The 13,994-nt window shown below is 41.8% G+C and overlaps 1 protein-coding gene across 2 annotated transcripts; it reads right to left on the minus strand.

Moving 5' to 3' along the window:
* Positions 1–64: 64 nt before the first annotated feature.
* On the minus strand, positions 65–13,242 carry wdr13 (WD repeat domain 13). Of its 2 annotated transcripts, none has more exons than XM_019865127.1 (10): positions 13,058–13,242; positions 12,497–12,585; positions 11,204–11,435; positions 8,633–8,742; positions 8,221–8,351; positions 6,302–6,609; positions 2,651–2,831; positions 1,875–2,016; positions 1,660–1,778; positions 65–700 (listed from the first exon to the last, which is right to left on the minus strand). In XM_019865127.1, exons 2-10 carry the CDS (start codon positions 12,535–12,537, stop codon positions 516–518), a joined length of 1,449 nt encoding a protein of 482 aa, XP_019720686.1. In that variant the 5' UTR covers positions 12,538–12,585; positions 13,058–13,242; the 3' UTR covers positions 65–515. The 2 variants fall into 2 exon arrangements, with proteins under 2 accessions (XP_019720686.1, XP_019720687.1); XM_019865128.1 differs by having other exon boundaries at positions 12,497–12,604.
* Positions 13,243–13,994: the final 752 nt, after the last annotated feature.

Raw genomic sequence — 13,994 nt, forward strand, 5'->3', positions numbered from 1 at the left:
GATTGAATACGTATGTGATGCAGGAGTGCAATTTGTTGTGGGGGGGAAAAAAACGAGGCAGTCAGTCAGTTACAGTAGTTCATTTTTGTATGGCCATTACATTTTGTCATAAGCATCTGCAATAAATATACATCCACACAGATAAACACAAACAAACGTAAAACGTGCATAAAGCTCGGGGTGTCAAATACAAATAGCAAGTAAGGCCTTTTTGACTACGCGTATTGCATGAATACCACAACGAGACAAAAATGACAGCAGAGGGACTGACAGTGGTGCCAATGTTGTTTCTACAGGTGCTCACTGTCACACCTCAGGGGACGAACATCAGAATGTTTTTAAACGGAAAACAGCACACGATAACTCCACCTGACTTTTCCAATCACAACCTGCATAGCAGAGCGTTTCGATTGCACTTGACAAGAATGACATTAAAGGTTAACAAGCAGCTCGTTACAGTGAAAACAAATCCAGCCGGTTTGTTTGGTTTGGCCACACAGAAGCCTTTTCTTGTGTTACTTTTGCTCCCGCCTCCAGATGATGACCATACCCGTGGAGTCAGCGGAGGCCAGCAGACTCTCGTCGCAGTTGAAGCTGACGTCGAGCACGGGGCCGCCATGACCTTGCAACTTGTTGACAATGGCCTTGGTGTTGCGTTCCACGTCAAAGAAGTACACGCAGGCGTCCTCGCTGCCTGTCACTGACAACAAAAATTGCAATTTGTTTAGTTTTTTGAGAAAAATCGCACTACGGACAATTGCTCTTACAAAACATGCACTAATGACATATTGGGGGGAAAAAAATGTTTTGTCACACAGCATCAGTTACATTCTGCTCCTTTTGGTGCGCCTGCCTTAGCCACCTGTACAAGTTATTGAAGAGGTTAGTAGTTAGTGTTAGTGTACAATACAGCTTGCACATCCTATCACTCTGATGTCCACCATTTTTTTCTTTTTTTGAAAGATGAGGTCACATTTGTTCGTAAAACCTCACTTCCTGTCACTTCAATTACGGAGCTGAGCAGAGCCACCAGCCCATAATTGTAGCTCTTCCCAGCCATTGGCTCACTACTAAACGACTCTTTATTGTGAAGTGTTGACAGCCACCATACAGCGCTTGGATCTCAAGTTTGTGCTTGCAACTCACAGCAATTACAAAAAAAAAACAAACAAAAAAGAAAAAAAAACTAAAAACATCCGTCTCAAGTTCACATGTTAAAAAAAAAAAAAATCCCCTCTTAAATTGGGGCCATACATGGGGCCACTTGTATCTTATGACGACATTGCACAGGCAAGTCCGAATTTCAAATTGCATGCCTTCTGTGCAGCAGCACATTTAGCCACAAAAATATGGGCACCACTGAGCTCTACCAGAAGAGATGGTGTGTAATTAGCAGCAAGAGGCAGAGAAGGTCTCCTACTAAGCACCAGTAATTGGTGCCACTCCCACAGAGCAGAGAGGAGAAATGCCTGTGAGTAGTGTCGTGTGCTCTGTTTTTATGTATTGCTATTCCATGTGTCTAAGCAGCATTTCAGTAGTTTGAAGGTTTAGATTTATCCTAACATTGTGCTCATTTCCTTTTTCTGACAGCATTAGGAATAGGAGCAAGGGAAACTGGAAAGCTCTTTGTTTGTGTCCTAATAAAGCAGGGACACTTACCAACACAAGCGCCTTGTCTGAAGGACATGAGGGGGCAGAAGATGCTGTGAATGAGCTGCGAGCCATGCTGGATGGGGAAGCTTCTCTTCAGCTGTAGCCCACCTTCGTTGTCCATAACCCTGAAAACGTGACAAAGGTCACCAGATCAAAAACAATGATATGCGGTGTTCCCACATACCTCTGTGTGCGTGTGCGCGCATGGCAAGCAAACAGACCTGTAGAGCAGCAGCTTATTGATGCAGGCGTTGACCAGCAGGGAGGGATCTCGTGCCTCTCGGCTGATCCACGAGCGAGCAGAAATGCTGCATATGGAGCTGCCTTCGTTCACCACCAGTCGCTTGGCTTTGGTCAGCTTTCCTGCGTCAGGGCGGTCAAGGAAGGAATGGCATAGATAAACAAATGGTCAAGGCTCAAGTACTGACAAAGACAGGATGTGGTGAACGATTTGCTTTCTTTACTCAAGAAAAGACTTTATTCAACAGTTCGGGACAAAACAATCCCACGAGGTATACTCCAATTCTAGGAATCAATCAAGACACTTAGTCACGAGGACAGATCTTGCCTTATCAGGATCCACTAGTGTAACTGTATTTATGTACATTTCCACAACCAAGGTCAAACTGACCTCTCCCTCTAATGTGGACTCACAATTGCTCATTCTACAAGATGTTTCCCCGCTTTTTGGGGTCAATGACCCCAAACGGTTTCCTGTTTCCGCTCTTGTCTCAATGGGAGAAAACAGTAGCAGGTGCATTTGACTGGCATACAGTATATCTTGTGAATATCCTTTACTGGAGCAGCTTGTGGTGGCCCTGTATGTATCTTCAGAGCTTAAAATGATTGCAAAAGCTCATGCAATAAGACATGGCGCTTTTGAGTGGCCATGTTGCATCTGTTGATTTTGCAACATTGCTCACCTGAAATTCAAATTTCGAAAATTAGCGTTCGTTCGGGGCGAGCCTCGGAGCTGACATAATAGCTGTGACGGTACCTGTGGCCATGTCGAAGAGGAAGGAGAAGATGCTGCCCCTGTCATCGCCCGCCCAGAGAATCCTCCCTGGAGAGTCGAAGGAGAGTGACAGCACGCGGCCGGTTAGCTTGCTGGAGCCACCCTTTACCTTCTTGCCCGTCGAGATGTTCACCACCTGCAGGTGATGCTTACTGTTGCCCACCTGTTAGAAACAAGTTAGGAGACAATCTTCATTGTCTGCACAGCAAACGATGCACACAAGGATCATTCTCTCATGATCCTTATGTATGTCGTTAATAATGCGAGTGAACAACAATTTGTGGCCATTGGGTTTGTAATCTCTATCGACCGGTAGTTTGCAAATGTTTTAAATCAAGGGCTCCTTAAAAAAAAAAAAAAAAAAAGATTTGGCTATCAAGGACCAACATCATGATAGTTTTTTTGTGATTAAGCCATTCCAAAATGTTGGGACCAAATCCATGAAGCAATATTTCAACAGGAAACAATACAATTAATCGGTTGTAGGAAAAAAAAAAAAAAATTTTTGTAGAGAGTAACTACAATTTAACACAAAAAAAAAAAAAAACAACGTGAAATACAGTGTCTTGCGAAAGTATTAGCCGCCTAGGCTTTTTTTTTTTTTACCTTTTGCCACATTTCAGATCTCAAACAAATATCTAAAATGTTTTTTTGGGGGGCGGGGTGAAAAATCAACACCAAGTGAAGTGGGACACAATGGTTAAGTAGAACAAAATTCAAACGATATTTTCAATTTTCTTTCTTCTTTTCCTTTCGGCTTTTCCCTTCAGGACAAGCCACAGCAAATCAGTTGCCTCCATCTCACCCCGTTTTGTGCATCGTCTTCTCTCACACCAGCTACTTTCATCTTCTCTTTCACTACATCCATAAGCATCCTCTTTGGTCTTCCTCTCGGCCTCCTGCCTGGCAGGTCAAGACTCAGCATCCTTCTCCCAATATATTCACCCTCTCTCCTCTGAACAAGTCCAAACCATCTCAGTCTGGCCTCTCTTCCTCTCCAAAACCTCTAACATGAGCTGTCCCTCTGATGTACTCATTCCTGATGCTATCCAACCTGGTCACCCCCCAAAGACAACCTCAACATCTTCATCTCTGTTACCTCCAGCTCTGCCTCCTGTCTTTTCTTCCGTGGCACTGTCTCCAGTCCAAACAGCGCGGCTGGTCTCACCACAGTTTTATACACCTACTGTATATATTTTCAATTTTAATTATGTCGGAATGATTCATCCACTTATCTTTCAGTGCAGGCAGCTGACTCTAGAAGTTCCCTTTCATGATTTCTCAATGATCCTCAGAGGTTTGTTAAACGAATATTTGGGAGCAAACAGCTCCCAGCAAGGTATACACCAGGCAGGTCCAGGATAAAGTTGTGGAGTTGAAAGCAGGATTCAGAAATACAATCTCGTGGAGCGCAGTTCAAACTGTCCATCTAAACTTTTGAACCAAACAAGGAGCACTGGTCAGAGATGGGGCCAAGAGGCCCATGATCACTCTGGATGAACTGCAGAGATCCACAGCTGATCACACGCAGCATAAATCTGGCCTTTATGGAAGAGGAGCAAGAAGACATCCATTTCTCAAAGAAATCCAGAAAAAGTCCCTTCTAAAGTTTTGCCATATGCCACCGGAGAAAATTTCACTGAGAGAGCAGAATCGCACAAAAAAAGTAGGGCGTTCCACTTTTAACATCCTAAGCCCCTGTTAACATTACGCTTCAAAAAAAAAAACAAAAACAAAAAACAAAATAAACAACAATCAAAAAAAATGTTGTGCACATAAGTTAATTTTTTTTAAAAACTTCATTACATTTTGAAAACAAGCCATTCTGAAAGACTAAAATGCAGATGTATTGCAGGTAAATACAATTCAACTGGACTTAGGCAGTTCTGATACTTCTTTCACATATAACACTTTGGAAATAACATCTGTGATGTGAACTATAAATCTACCCCAACGCTGGAATCCACCCACGCAGCATCAACAGTCACCTCTCGCACTTTTGCAGATGAAATAAAGAGCTCTGCTCACGTCCAGCTTTTGTTTTTCCTCAACACACACATCACATTCTCAACTTCAGCAAGTCAATTGCCAACAGTGTCCCTTTTTAAAATACCGGGAACAAAAGCTGTTTCCTTCCTACATGCATAAAGAAACACAGTAAAGAAGAGCTTTCGAATAGTTGTCCACGTTAGTGAGGCTCAATGTTTATGCAGCGGCACAAACTACGATAGTTTATTGCGTGCCCAAATCGTAATCTTGGAACCTCATAATTCTTCTTCTTTTCTTTATAGCTTATGTGGAAAAAAAAAAAAAAAAATCTTCAATCCGCTGAGAGTACAAATGCATGTTGTCCAGACGAGTGCAATGGTCCCCAACCGCATTTGCACCACGGACGGGAGGAGAAAAATAAAATAAAATACAAAATTGCTATTCATTACATTGAATGTAGTTGTTCGAATTAGTGGGAGCGCAGCTTGTTTTCTTTTAACAAGACAGTCCCATCTTCGGGTAATGGGATACAATGAAACCCCCACGATGTTACCAATGTCCATTCTACTCTGTCATTTTGTTTTGGTTGCCATCCTTGCAGAAAATTCCACCTCTCAAAGAGAGTATGTGGGAAATGGATGGAAACTATTTCGTGCTTTTCTGGCAGTCCGGAAAGCTTCATCACCTCGTTTGTATCGTCACATCTTGAGCATCACACCTGGAGCGTTAAAGCTGGATTTGAAGCAGGTCTGCTCATATTGTCACTGAAATGCGCCCTTCTTTTTTTATAAATTGAAGGCTCGGTCGCCGCTGAACTGCTGTGTTTGTCTGTTTTCGAAGACAAACAGAGGAGCCCAATTACGATTGATTCAATGCTCTGAGAATGAAATGACCTGGATGCAAGAGAATAGCCGCAAGAATGTTATAGATTCATCTTCTGTCTCATTTTTTGGCCTTTTTGAAGAAGCTCGCATTATTTTAACTCATTTTTGCCAGCTTGTGGGCTGACTTTTACCTCTTGCATCATGTGATCGGATTAATGTGTACACAGGAAAAGGCAGATGCAGCTGATTCTCAAAATAAAACTTCTTTCAGACACTGATGATCTATGCAATATTTTATAACTTGTCTCACGTACCAAATGGCAATACTAGGACTGCAACAAATGATTACTTTAATAATTGATTACTGTGTGGGCTATGTTTCTGATTAATTGATGAAACTTATTTTTTAAAAAGGACAGTGCAGACCATACACAAACATTAGCTGGCAATGATTCAGTTCCTGGAATGGTCAGTCAGAAACGAGGCAAAACGGCTGCTTTTCAAAGTAAAAGCAGTTGTTTGCAAATGTCTTATTTTGATTAAATACAAAGCCAATTAGTCTGCTTTCATTAAGGACTACAGTAAGCAGAGAGTATTTACTGTTCATGGGCTGAAATTCTGAGTAATAGGTTCAAGTTAAACAAGATCTATAAAAGATGACATTGATTATCAAAAGATTTTAAGCCAGATGAGTAGTACACTAGTCGAATGACAGTGCACAAAACATCGGATGTGCAAGAAGAGTAGATTTTGAGCAAACTAAGACACAAGGTCACTGACAGAATGACAGGAATCAAACGCGAATCAAGTTATGACTCACCACAGTGAGATTGTTATTCATCGGCTGAAAAGTGCAGCAGAGCAGCTCGCTGGATTCCGGGTCTTGGACTTCTCGGATGCACCGGCCGTCCTCGGTGTTCCAGATGCGCAAGGTCCCGTCGAGCGATGTCGACACAATCACATCGTTGCTGAGGGACCAAGCAAAATCTGTCACAGGGCCTCCATGGCCTTTCAGAATCACCTTGACGGTGGCAGGAGGCGGGGACAGGGTCATGATAGACAAGGTGCCGTCCAGCGAGCAGCAAGCCAGGAGGTGCTTGTCGTCGTTGGCAAACTGCAATCGCGGTACTGCGATAAGGCAGGAAGACGGAAGGAGAGCATCCTCAACAAAGTGGTTTGGTCAGGCACATTTTGCTTGATTTTCTGATGGCCGCTGTTTAGAGCACAGGTGTCAAACTCAAGGCCTGGGGGCCAGCTCTGGCCCGCCACATCATTTGATGTTGCCCGCGAAAGCAAATCCAACATGTCTACTTCTATGACGCTTGCAAAAATTTGTCCCAACATTTCAAATTCTCATATGTAATATATAAGAGAGCTATTGTAAGTTTTCTTGTTCCCAAAACCCTCATTACAGTAACTTAAAACTATAGTTGAAGAAACCATTATTCTTGACTTATGTGGTTTCACAGTCAGAATGGCCCTCCAAGGGAACCGGTAACGATAACGTGGCCCACGACAAAAAATGAGTTTGACACCCTTGGCTTAGAGTATCATGGACAAAAATGGCAGCTCTAGTTTAGAAACGTTTCATTAGTCATTTGGAATTGGCTCAGGTTGGCAGTGTCAAGCAATAAGCAAAAAGGCAGTCTGGTGCAAAGTATGTTGCAAACAAAGAGAGTAGCGCAAACTATTCAACAACATCTGCAAGGGAGACATGCAGCTAATTGGAAGGGATGTTGCTCTGTGCGCAACTTGGGAGCACACGTGAGGCCGGACACTTCAACGAGGACACGGATCACAGCAAAATTATTTTGACATTGTTTTGCGTAGGATAAGAAAGGAAGTGCAAGGAAGGCAATCAGGAGTCAAACCCGCTGCACATGGTCAAAAACATGGTGTCCATTTATGCGGTGAAAAAGCTTGTAAATCCATACAAGAGCAATCACTTATTTTTACATTATCTGAAAAGAAAATAGGTATTCTTTTCTGGGAAAGTTGATTCAAATTAATGCTGGGGGGTGGGGGGGGGAGATTATAAAAAGCATGCATTTGGTTTCAGGTCGCGCTGCAACGAACAACAATATTATTAATCAATTCATCGGTCTGTTATTTTTAAGATTAAATGAATTGAGTACCGGTAAATAGCATTTCTAGATGTCAACCCTTAATCCAAAAACAGGACTTTATTTCAAATTGACAGTGCAGAAAATGCAAAGACAATTGATTATGATTAAGTGACTGGTTTAGGTTTAGTCCATGATAAATAAATCAGCAAAAATGTTTACTTATCCAAAGTAAAAGCAAATACAGTATTTGTAAATGTGTTATTTTGATTCAATACAAAGATCAAAGCAGTCTTTCATAGATGACGACGCAAAAATCTGAGAATATTTCCTGTTCAGAGAGAGAAATTCCAAGGATTTGAACAATTTTATGTGAAACAAGGTCTCTAAATGATTATACGATCATTTGATAATTGATTACCGGTACATGTTACTTCTAGTTTCAGGAGGAATCAAGCATTTACAGAAGCGGAAAAAAATCCCCAAAGCAAAACTTCATTTAAATGTCATTCGCCTGCTTTTTTTTTTTTTTTTTTATGTACCCATGCCTTAAACTTACTTGAATAAAATAATGCTTAAAACATGAAATAAATAAAATCACTTGGATTATATTTCTAAGATACGCTATATTGGCCACTCCAGCTCAAGATGTAACATCCATTACAAATGTGCCTACCTGCAGAATCGACATGTTGGTCAAATATGTGATGCATTCCAGCAAAGGCATAATTTTCACTCAAAGTTGTGTCCCCAGCCATGGCTCGACTCGCTTCTGCCACCGAAGTTGGCACCAAACTGCCCGGAGGCCTGCAGAGCCCGACGAGAGCGAGCGCATCAGTTCAGCAGTTCGTGCTAGACGTTACACAACCTTCAAGCTTCTGGAGGAAAAATTTGCATCACGGCAACCGAAACCACGAACGAGGAGAAAGCAATCCTTGCTGAGACCACAAGTGAAGGACGAGTTGCATTTGAAGTATCGCAATACAAGAAAATACAATTTTCAAGGCGCCATCACAATATTGGGGGAAACGTCAATTGGATTATTTGACCAAGCCCTAACCCGTGGATGACACGAGTGGTGGGACTACCTTTCATCGTAGATGGCTCTGTTCATCTGGGCTTGCAGCTGGTAGGAGCCTCTGCTGATGGACCGCCGGTGGCCACGAGCCCCTTGGGTGCGAGGATCTTCCTCAAAGTCCTTCTCGTGGTGAGAGGAAAGGGAGACAGACGCTGTCACTGTGTGCAAATAAGATTTTTTCTGGCTCGAATGAACCATACCTATTCAAAAGTAGTGAAACACGGAAATCATAAAACAGCGCCACCTTGACATACAAGCTTGTTTCCTTCCATGACCAAGCTCATGACACAGTTTCTTGTACATCAAATCTAGAGTCAACATTGATATTTATGAGAAAAATATCACTGCATTGCGCAAAAAGATGATATAGAATTGAAAGAAATAAACTGGTCTTAACAAGAGTAATTACGGCATGTAGGGCTGGCCTCCAAATTCCTATTACAGTATAAATTATATCCCTTCATGGTTACGGTATAGCACACAATAGAAAATCAAGGGTTAAAAAAAAAAAACAAACAAAAAAATTCTATTGAGCCAAACATGAGAATGTAAATGATCACAAAACAAATGCGAATGAACATAACAGTGTGCAAATCTCAAATTAAAAGTTAGCACTCCCACGTGCAAAATACTGCAAACAAAAACAAATGCTGCTGCTATTTTAAGCGAAAACAGTACAACTGGCTTTGAGTTCAGTTCAGATCATTTGCCTCAAATATCTGTGTCTCTGGACTACTTAGCCCTGACCAATTCTACTTTCAACCATACCAAAGTCGGCACTTCTATTCAATTACGTTAATCAGATCTCAAACGACAAAACTAACACTCAGCACTCAAATAACAAATACCGTTGCGGATAGACTGGTTTGGGTATATGCACGGGCAATAGTTGTGCAACATACTTCTTGCATGAATGGCATCAGGTTTAGCCATGTTAGCTACCCAGCCATAGTTTGTTTTTTTTTCTTCTTTCTACCCACAATCTTGCTGCTGTAGACTGTAAATTTCCCCAGTGTGGGACAAATAAAGGATATCTTAGCTCCTGGGTGGCGGGGTGGCCACACCGAGCATTCCCCAATACGAAGCGCAACAAAAGTGTGGGGTGACATGGGCATAATGACATGGCGTTCAGTTATTTTCCAAACAAAAAAAGGATGATCGGTAACATTTAGCAGCTCGGCAACATGTTGTCGACATCAATTGCTCACCTCTTCAACTTCACAGAAATAAAGTGGGTAACATACCCGTATTTTATTTGACTGAGGTCTTTTTCCTGCCTGTAAAATTTGGAGAGGCTACCTCTGACTCGACATCATGACAACTGTTATTCTCTGACCAGCACTCAACTCCTTAGTAGGATTTTTGACTGCAATCGCGTCACTACCAGGAGTGCGCACAAGTGATGTGCATGTGTTCATGCTTACTACGGATTACCTCAGCGCGCTTTTGCGTTCTAAGAATGTTGTAGCAACAGAAGATGTCTGTGATTGCAGGGCAGCCACCATTCGAAAAGCCCAAGTTGAGTCAGCAGTCGCAATGATTGCTTCCACGGGGTACTTTCGGAATAAAAGGTTACTAATGAGGCGATGTCCACGAACACCCAGTATTACTTGTGAGTCTTTTGTTGTGAAGTTGGCATCGTGGCGCATTCATATGATGAACTACTATTATGGTGGGCAGTCTTGACTTGGCTCTGACAAAAAGGAATGGTGGACTAGAGGGGTGGAGGCAAAAGCCAAACACGGGACGGTCATTTCTGCGTCGTTCTGCTGTGGCTTTGACGTCATTAGGTGAAAGCGCCGAGTGGTGCAAAAAAGATGGAGTGCTGTCAAAGAGAACAGCGCTAAAATGGCAAGCAGTCTCAGAAGTGGGCAATTAATTTTTCAAAGCTTCCTTGTGGAAAAACTCAAACGGCTGTCAGAGGCCACATTACCATGCCAACTCAGTTTTGTTTAATATAAATGTAATGGGTTTTTTTTTTTTTAAGCAGGAAATGGTATCACCACTTGAGTAGCCCTGGTAAAGGCAGAAACCATGTGTGTGATCCATGTGCCCTACTTTTCGCAGATGTGACGATGTTTTCAACCATGAGGTCGGAGCATTAGAAAAAAAGGAAGCACCAAACAACAACCTTTGGTGCTCATCTTAGAACCACACCACAATTTATGTGCACCCCTGGTCATTGCGCACTGTTGATTGGGTGGCGCTGTTTCAGAAGTCGCTCCTAAAATTGTTGAGGAAAAAAGAAGAGCTGCAAATGACCTATTTTCTTCCCTACTGTAAATGTGCCAGACAACAAAAATAGTTTCTTTTGTAACCCAGCACATTTGATTTATTGGGGAAAAAAACAACTTAAATGAGAGTTAGGCCTTGTGTTATTGGCTTTTCTGAGCTGTATCAAAAAGGCAAGTCTTTTTCAAGGTGAGGTGGCAAAAAGGCTTTAAGAAAATCAAAATGTTTAAGAACAATCAAGTACATGTAAGATACTTGACAAAGTGTTTGTTTGGGCCAGCATACGCTTTGAGCCGGGAAAACCCCTGTTCATATCAGACACTTCTGTGTGTGTTTCTGCGGGTCTGACCTCCATACGGTCCAGTGTGGTGCGGGAACTGCGCACACTGCTCGCCCTGAAGCTGCTCTGCTCGGAAAGCGGCCCGTAGCGCAGAGCCAGCAGCTGACTGCGCAGTCTCAGATATTGTCTGCGCAGCCCCGGCTCAAAGCCGCACTTGGCGTTTTCTCGGAGCAGCTGGCTGCGGCGGCGAATATACTGGGTTCGGAATTGTGGGAAGGTGGGCGTGCGGTAAGCATTGTACCTGAGGTAGGGCAAAAATTCAAATAGAAAAACATAATGAATGTGCAACGGAAAGAAATTTGAGCATGTATTCCGTTTGCTTTATATGCAGCTTAAAGTCCATGTACTCGTCTGCTCTTTTTCCAGAACGACTGTGTTTCACTAGTAATGTTTTTTTTCCCCCACAGCCAGTGCCACTTTTTGCCTCTTGGTATGTAATTAAAGCTTATTCCAAAGATATTGTTACTGCACTTGTAAGGCATGCTCCATGTACTAGGAGGCTCTTGGACCCTAGTATCAACACCAACATTCCCACCAGTAGTTTTACCTCAGAAATGTCATACAGTAGTAGCTGGCAGTATAGTAGATATTACCTCGTAGAATTTTATTATGCCACTAGTAGTATTAGTAGCACACGGTTGTGTCAACTAGTGTGCAGTTTTACCTCACTATTAGCATGTAGTTGTCCAACAAGTGTGCAGAAATATCATATAGTCATGGGGAATAAAATCTTTAAAAAGAGAGTCATTCGCACTGGATTGTCTTACTAGTCAAGACAGAATACACTAGCATGACGAGCAGATTCAACATTTAAGAGTTCATCTTGACAATCCGACAATTAAATTTTGACAATTTGAGAATTTTCTTTTTTTCAAGATACGTGTGTAACAAAATTGTGAGAATTCAAAACGACAGATAGATATATCTGTAATTCAGTTTTGACTCATCGAACAGAATTACAGATATCTGCAACATCACTTAGGGTTCCTCATTAAGATTTAACAAATCAGTTGCAGATATCAGATATATGAATTAGGAATATCTGCAATTGAATTGTAGATATCTGTGACATCAGTTTAAGATGTTTACAGACCATTCTGAGTGGTCATAATTCCAGTTAGTTTATATCCAGTCCAAATGTTATAAGCGTTTGCACAGGTACATGGACCTTAAGCGGGATATGAAATAAACGCAAATGTTTGCACAAGGACATGGACCTTAAGCGGTATATGAAATAAACGCTTCAACAGCTTTCCATAGGATGAGTTGTTAGATGACTGTCAAAGTGTGCGTTGGTCTCACCTTGCGTCCACTGCCAAAACCTGCTGCCAAACTGCTGCCATTAGACAAAAGCACAGTAGGCGAAGAGCAAGCCGCCGCCTGGGCAGAACCTATACAAACACACCACATCTTGTGAAGGGGGCAGAAGTAACGAGGGTCACAGTCAAGTGCACACGTTCGTCTTAGCTGGAACTGACTTCGAACGTGAAATGGCCGTTCAATTCTACTGTCAGCCTCTCTCCGCAACACGACAAAAGATGGTGGACAGCCAAAGGGCCAGTCTTTTCAGTATTTTCTTCTTCTCTGTCAACTTGACAGCGACAGATAAAGAGCGACTTCTAAAAGCCACCACAGAGCTCGTGTTTTGCCTTGCTTCCTTCTGTTTGTGTTTGCTAATTGCTAGCGTAGCTGCATTAGCAAACACAAATAGAAGGAAGACGAGTCACATCATGATGACACACACGGCAGTTTAACTCGATTGGTCTGAAGTTGAACTAAGGTCAGTCATATACACCTCGGTTAAGATTCAATTGGATGAGCATAGCGAAGAAACGCGGAGAAATAGGTTAGAAAAGGACGCACCTTCTTTAGCTTTTCTCCATCGTCGCGCTTCCGGAAAAATCACGTGATCTGGCAATCAGAGGACGGTCTGAATGATGATTACGTTTCTGAAAAACAAATAGTGACCTCAATTTCCTCAACTGTAAATTTGCAAAGACAAAACATATCCATTGAGTCCTGAAAGAATTGGATTTATATTTACTTTTAATATCTTCTGATAGAAACAAGAAAGCTCTCATGCTCCCTATTTCGTTTTTTCAAAGCGTTTTTGTTTTGATTTTCGTGATTCATATTTTGATTTATTTGTCTTGTTATTAAATGTGTATTGCAATAATTGTGAAGATTGTTAAAATTTAACAATCTTCACAATTATTGCAATACAATACAGGAAAAGAACTTTTCTCTTTAATGTAATGAATTAAAGAGAAAAGTTATTTTCCTACCTCATTAAATCATTGCGGATAAATATTGAAACGTCATTAACATGATCGTTGTATTCACCTAAAGTGATGAGCAGGGGCGTCACTAGGTTTCAAGAACAAGGGGGGCTTAGCCCCAAGGGGAACACAGCCCCTTTAGGGGGGTCCGGGGGTATGCCCCCCCGGGAGAATTTTTTTCTACATTCTGTTAAAAATCCATCAATTCCGTGCACTTTGAGAGCAAAATGAAGAGGCTATGAAGAACTACACACATCACATTAGTATCCTCTTTACTATGATGGGGCTTCCTCCCCTGGACTTTAACTGGACTAGATAATAGAAATTATAAAGAGTTCAAAAGTTCAATCTTGGTTGTTCAAGAGAATTAAAAGGATGCCCGATATCATAACCTATATGACAGTAGGCCTATATTCCTCTCTACCAAAATGTATTAATATATGCTGAGCCCCCAGAAGACTATGTATTTTGAGATGTCTGCCATGATATGCAATTTAAGTTAGTACAATGAGATGCAAAAG

This window comes from Hippocampus comes, unplaced genomic scaffold, assembly GCF_001891065.2.
Source record: "Hippocampus comes isolate QL1 unplaced genomic scaffold, H_comes_QL1_v1.1 scaffold124, whole genome shotgun sequence".
Classification (NCBI taxonomy): domain Eukaryota; kingdom Metazoa; phylum Chordata; class Actinopteri; order Syngnathiformes; family Syngnathidae; genus Hippocampus; species Hippocampus comes.

Excerpts from the sequence above, each read along its gene's own strand:
- wdr13 (XM_019865127.1), bottom strand. The coding sequence starts at position 12,537 with ATGGCAGCAGTTTGGCAGCAGGTTTTGGCAGTGGACGCAAG. Across the intron at positions 8,743-11,203 it reads CCACACTGGACCGTATGGAG|GACTTTGAGGAAGATCCTCG; the intron begins GTCAGACCCGCA and ends CACCACGAGAAG. Across the intron at positions 2,017-2,650 it reads CCTCTTCGACATGGCCACAG|GAAAGCTGACCAAAGCCAAG; the intron begins GTACCGTCACAG and ends GCCCTGACGCAG.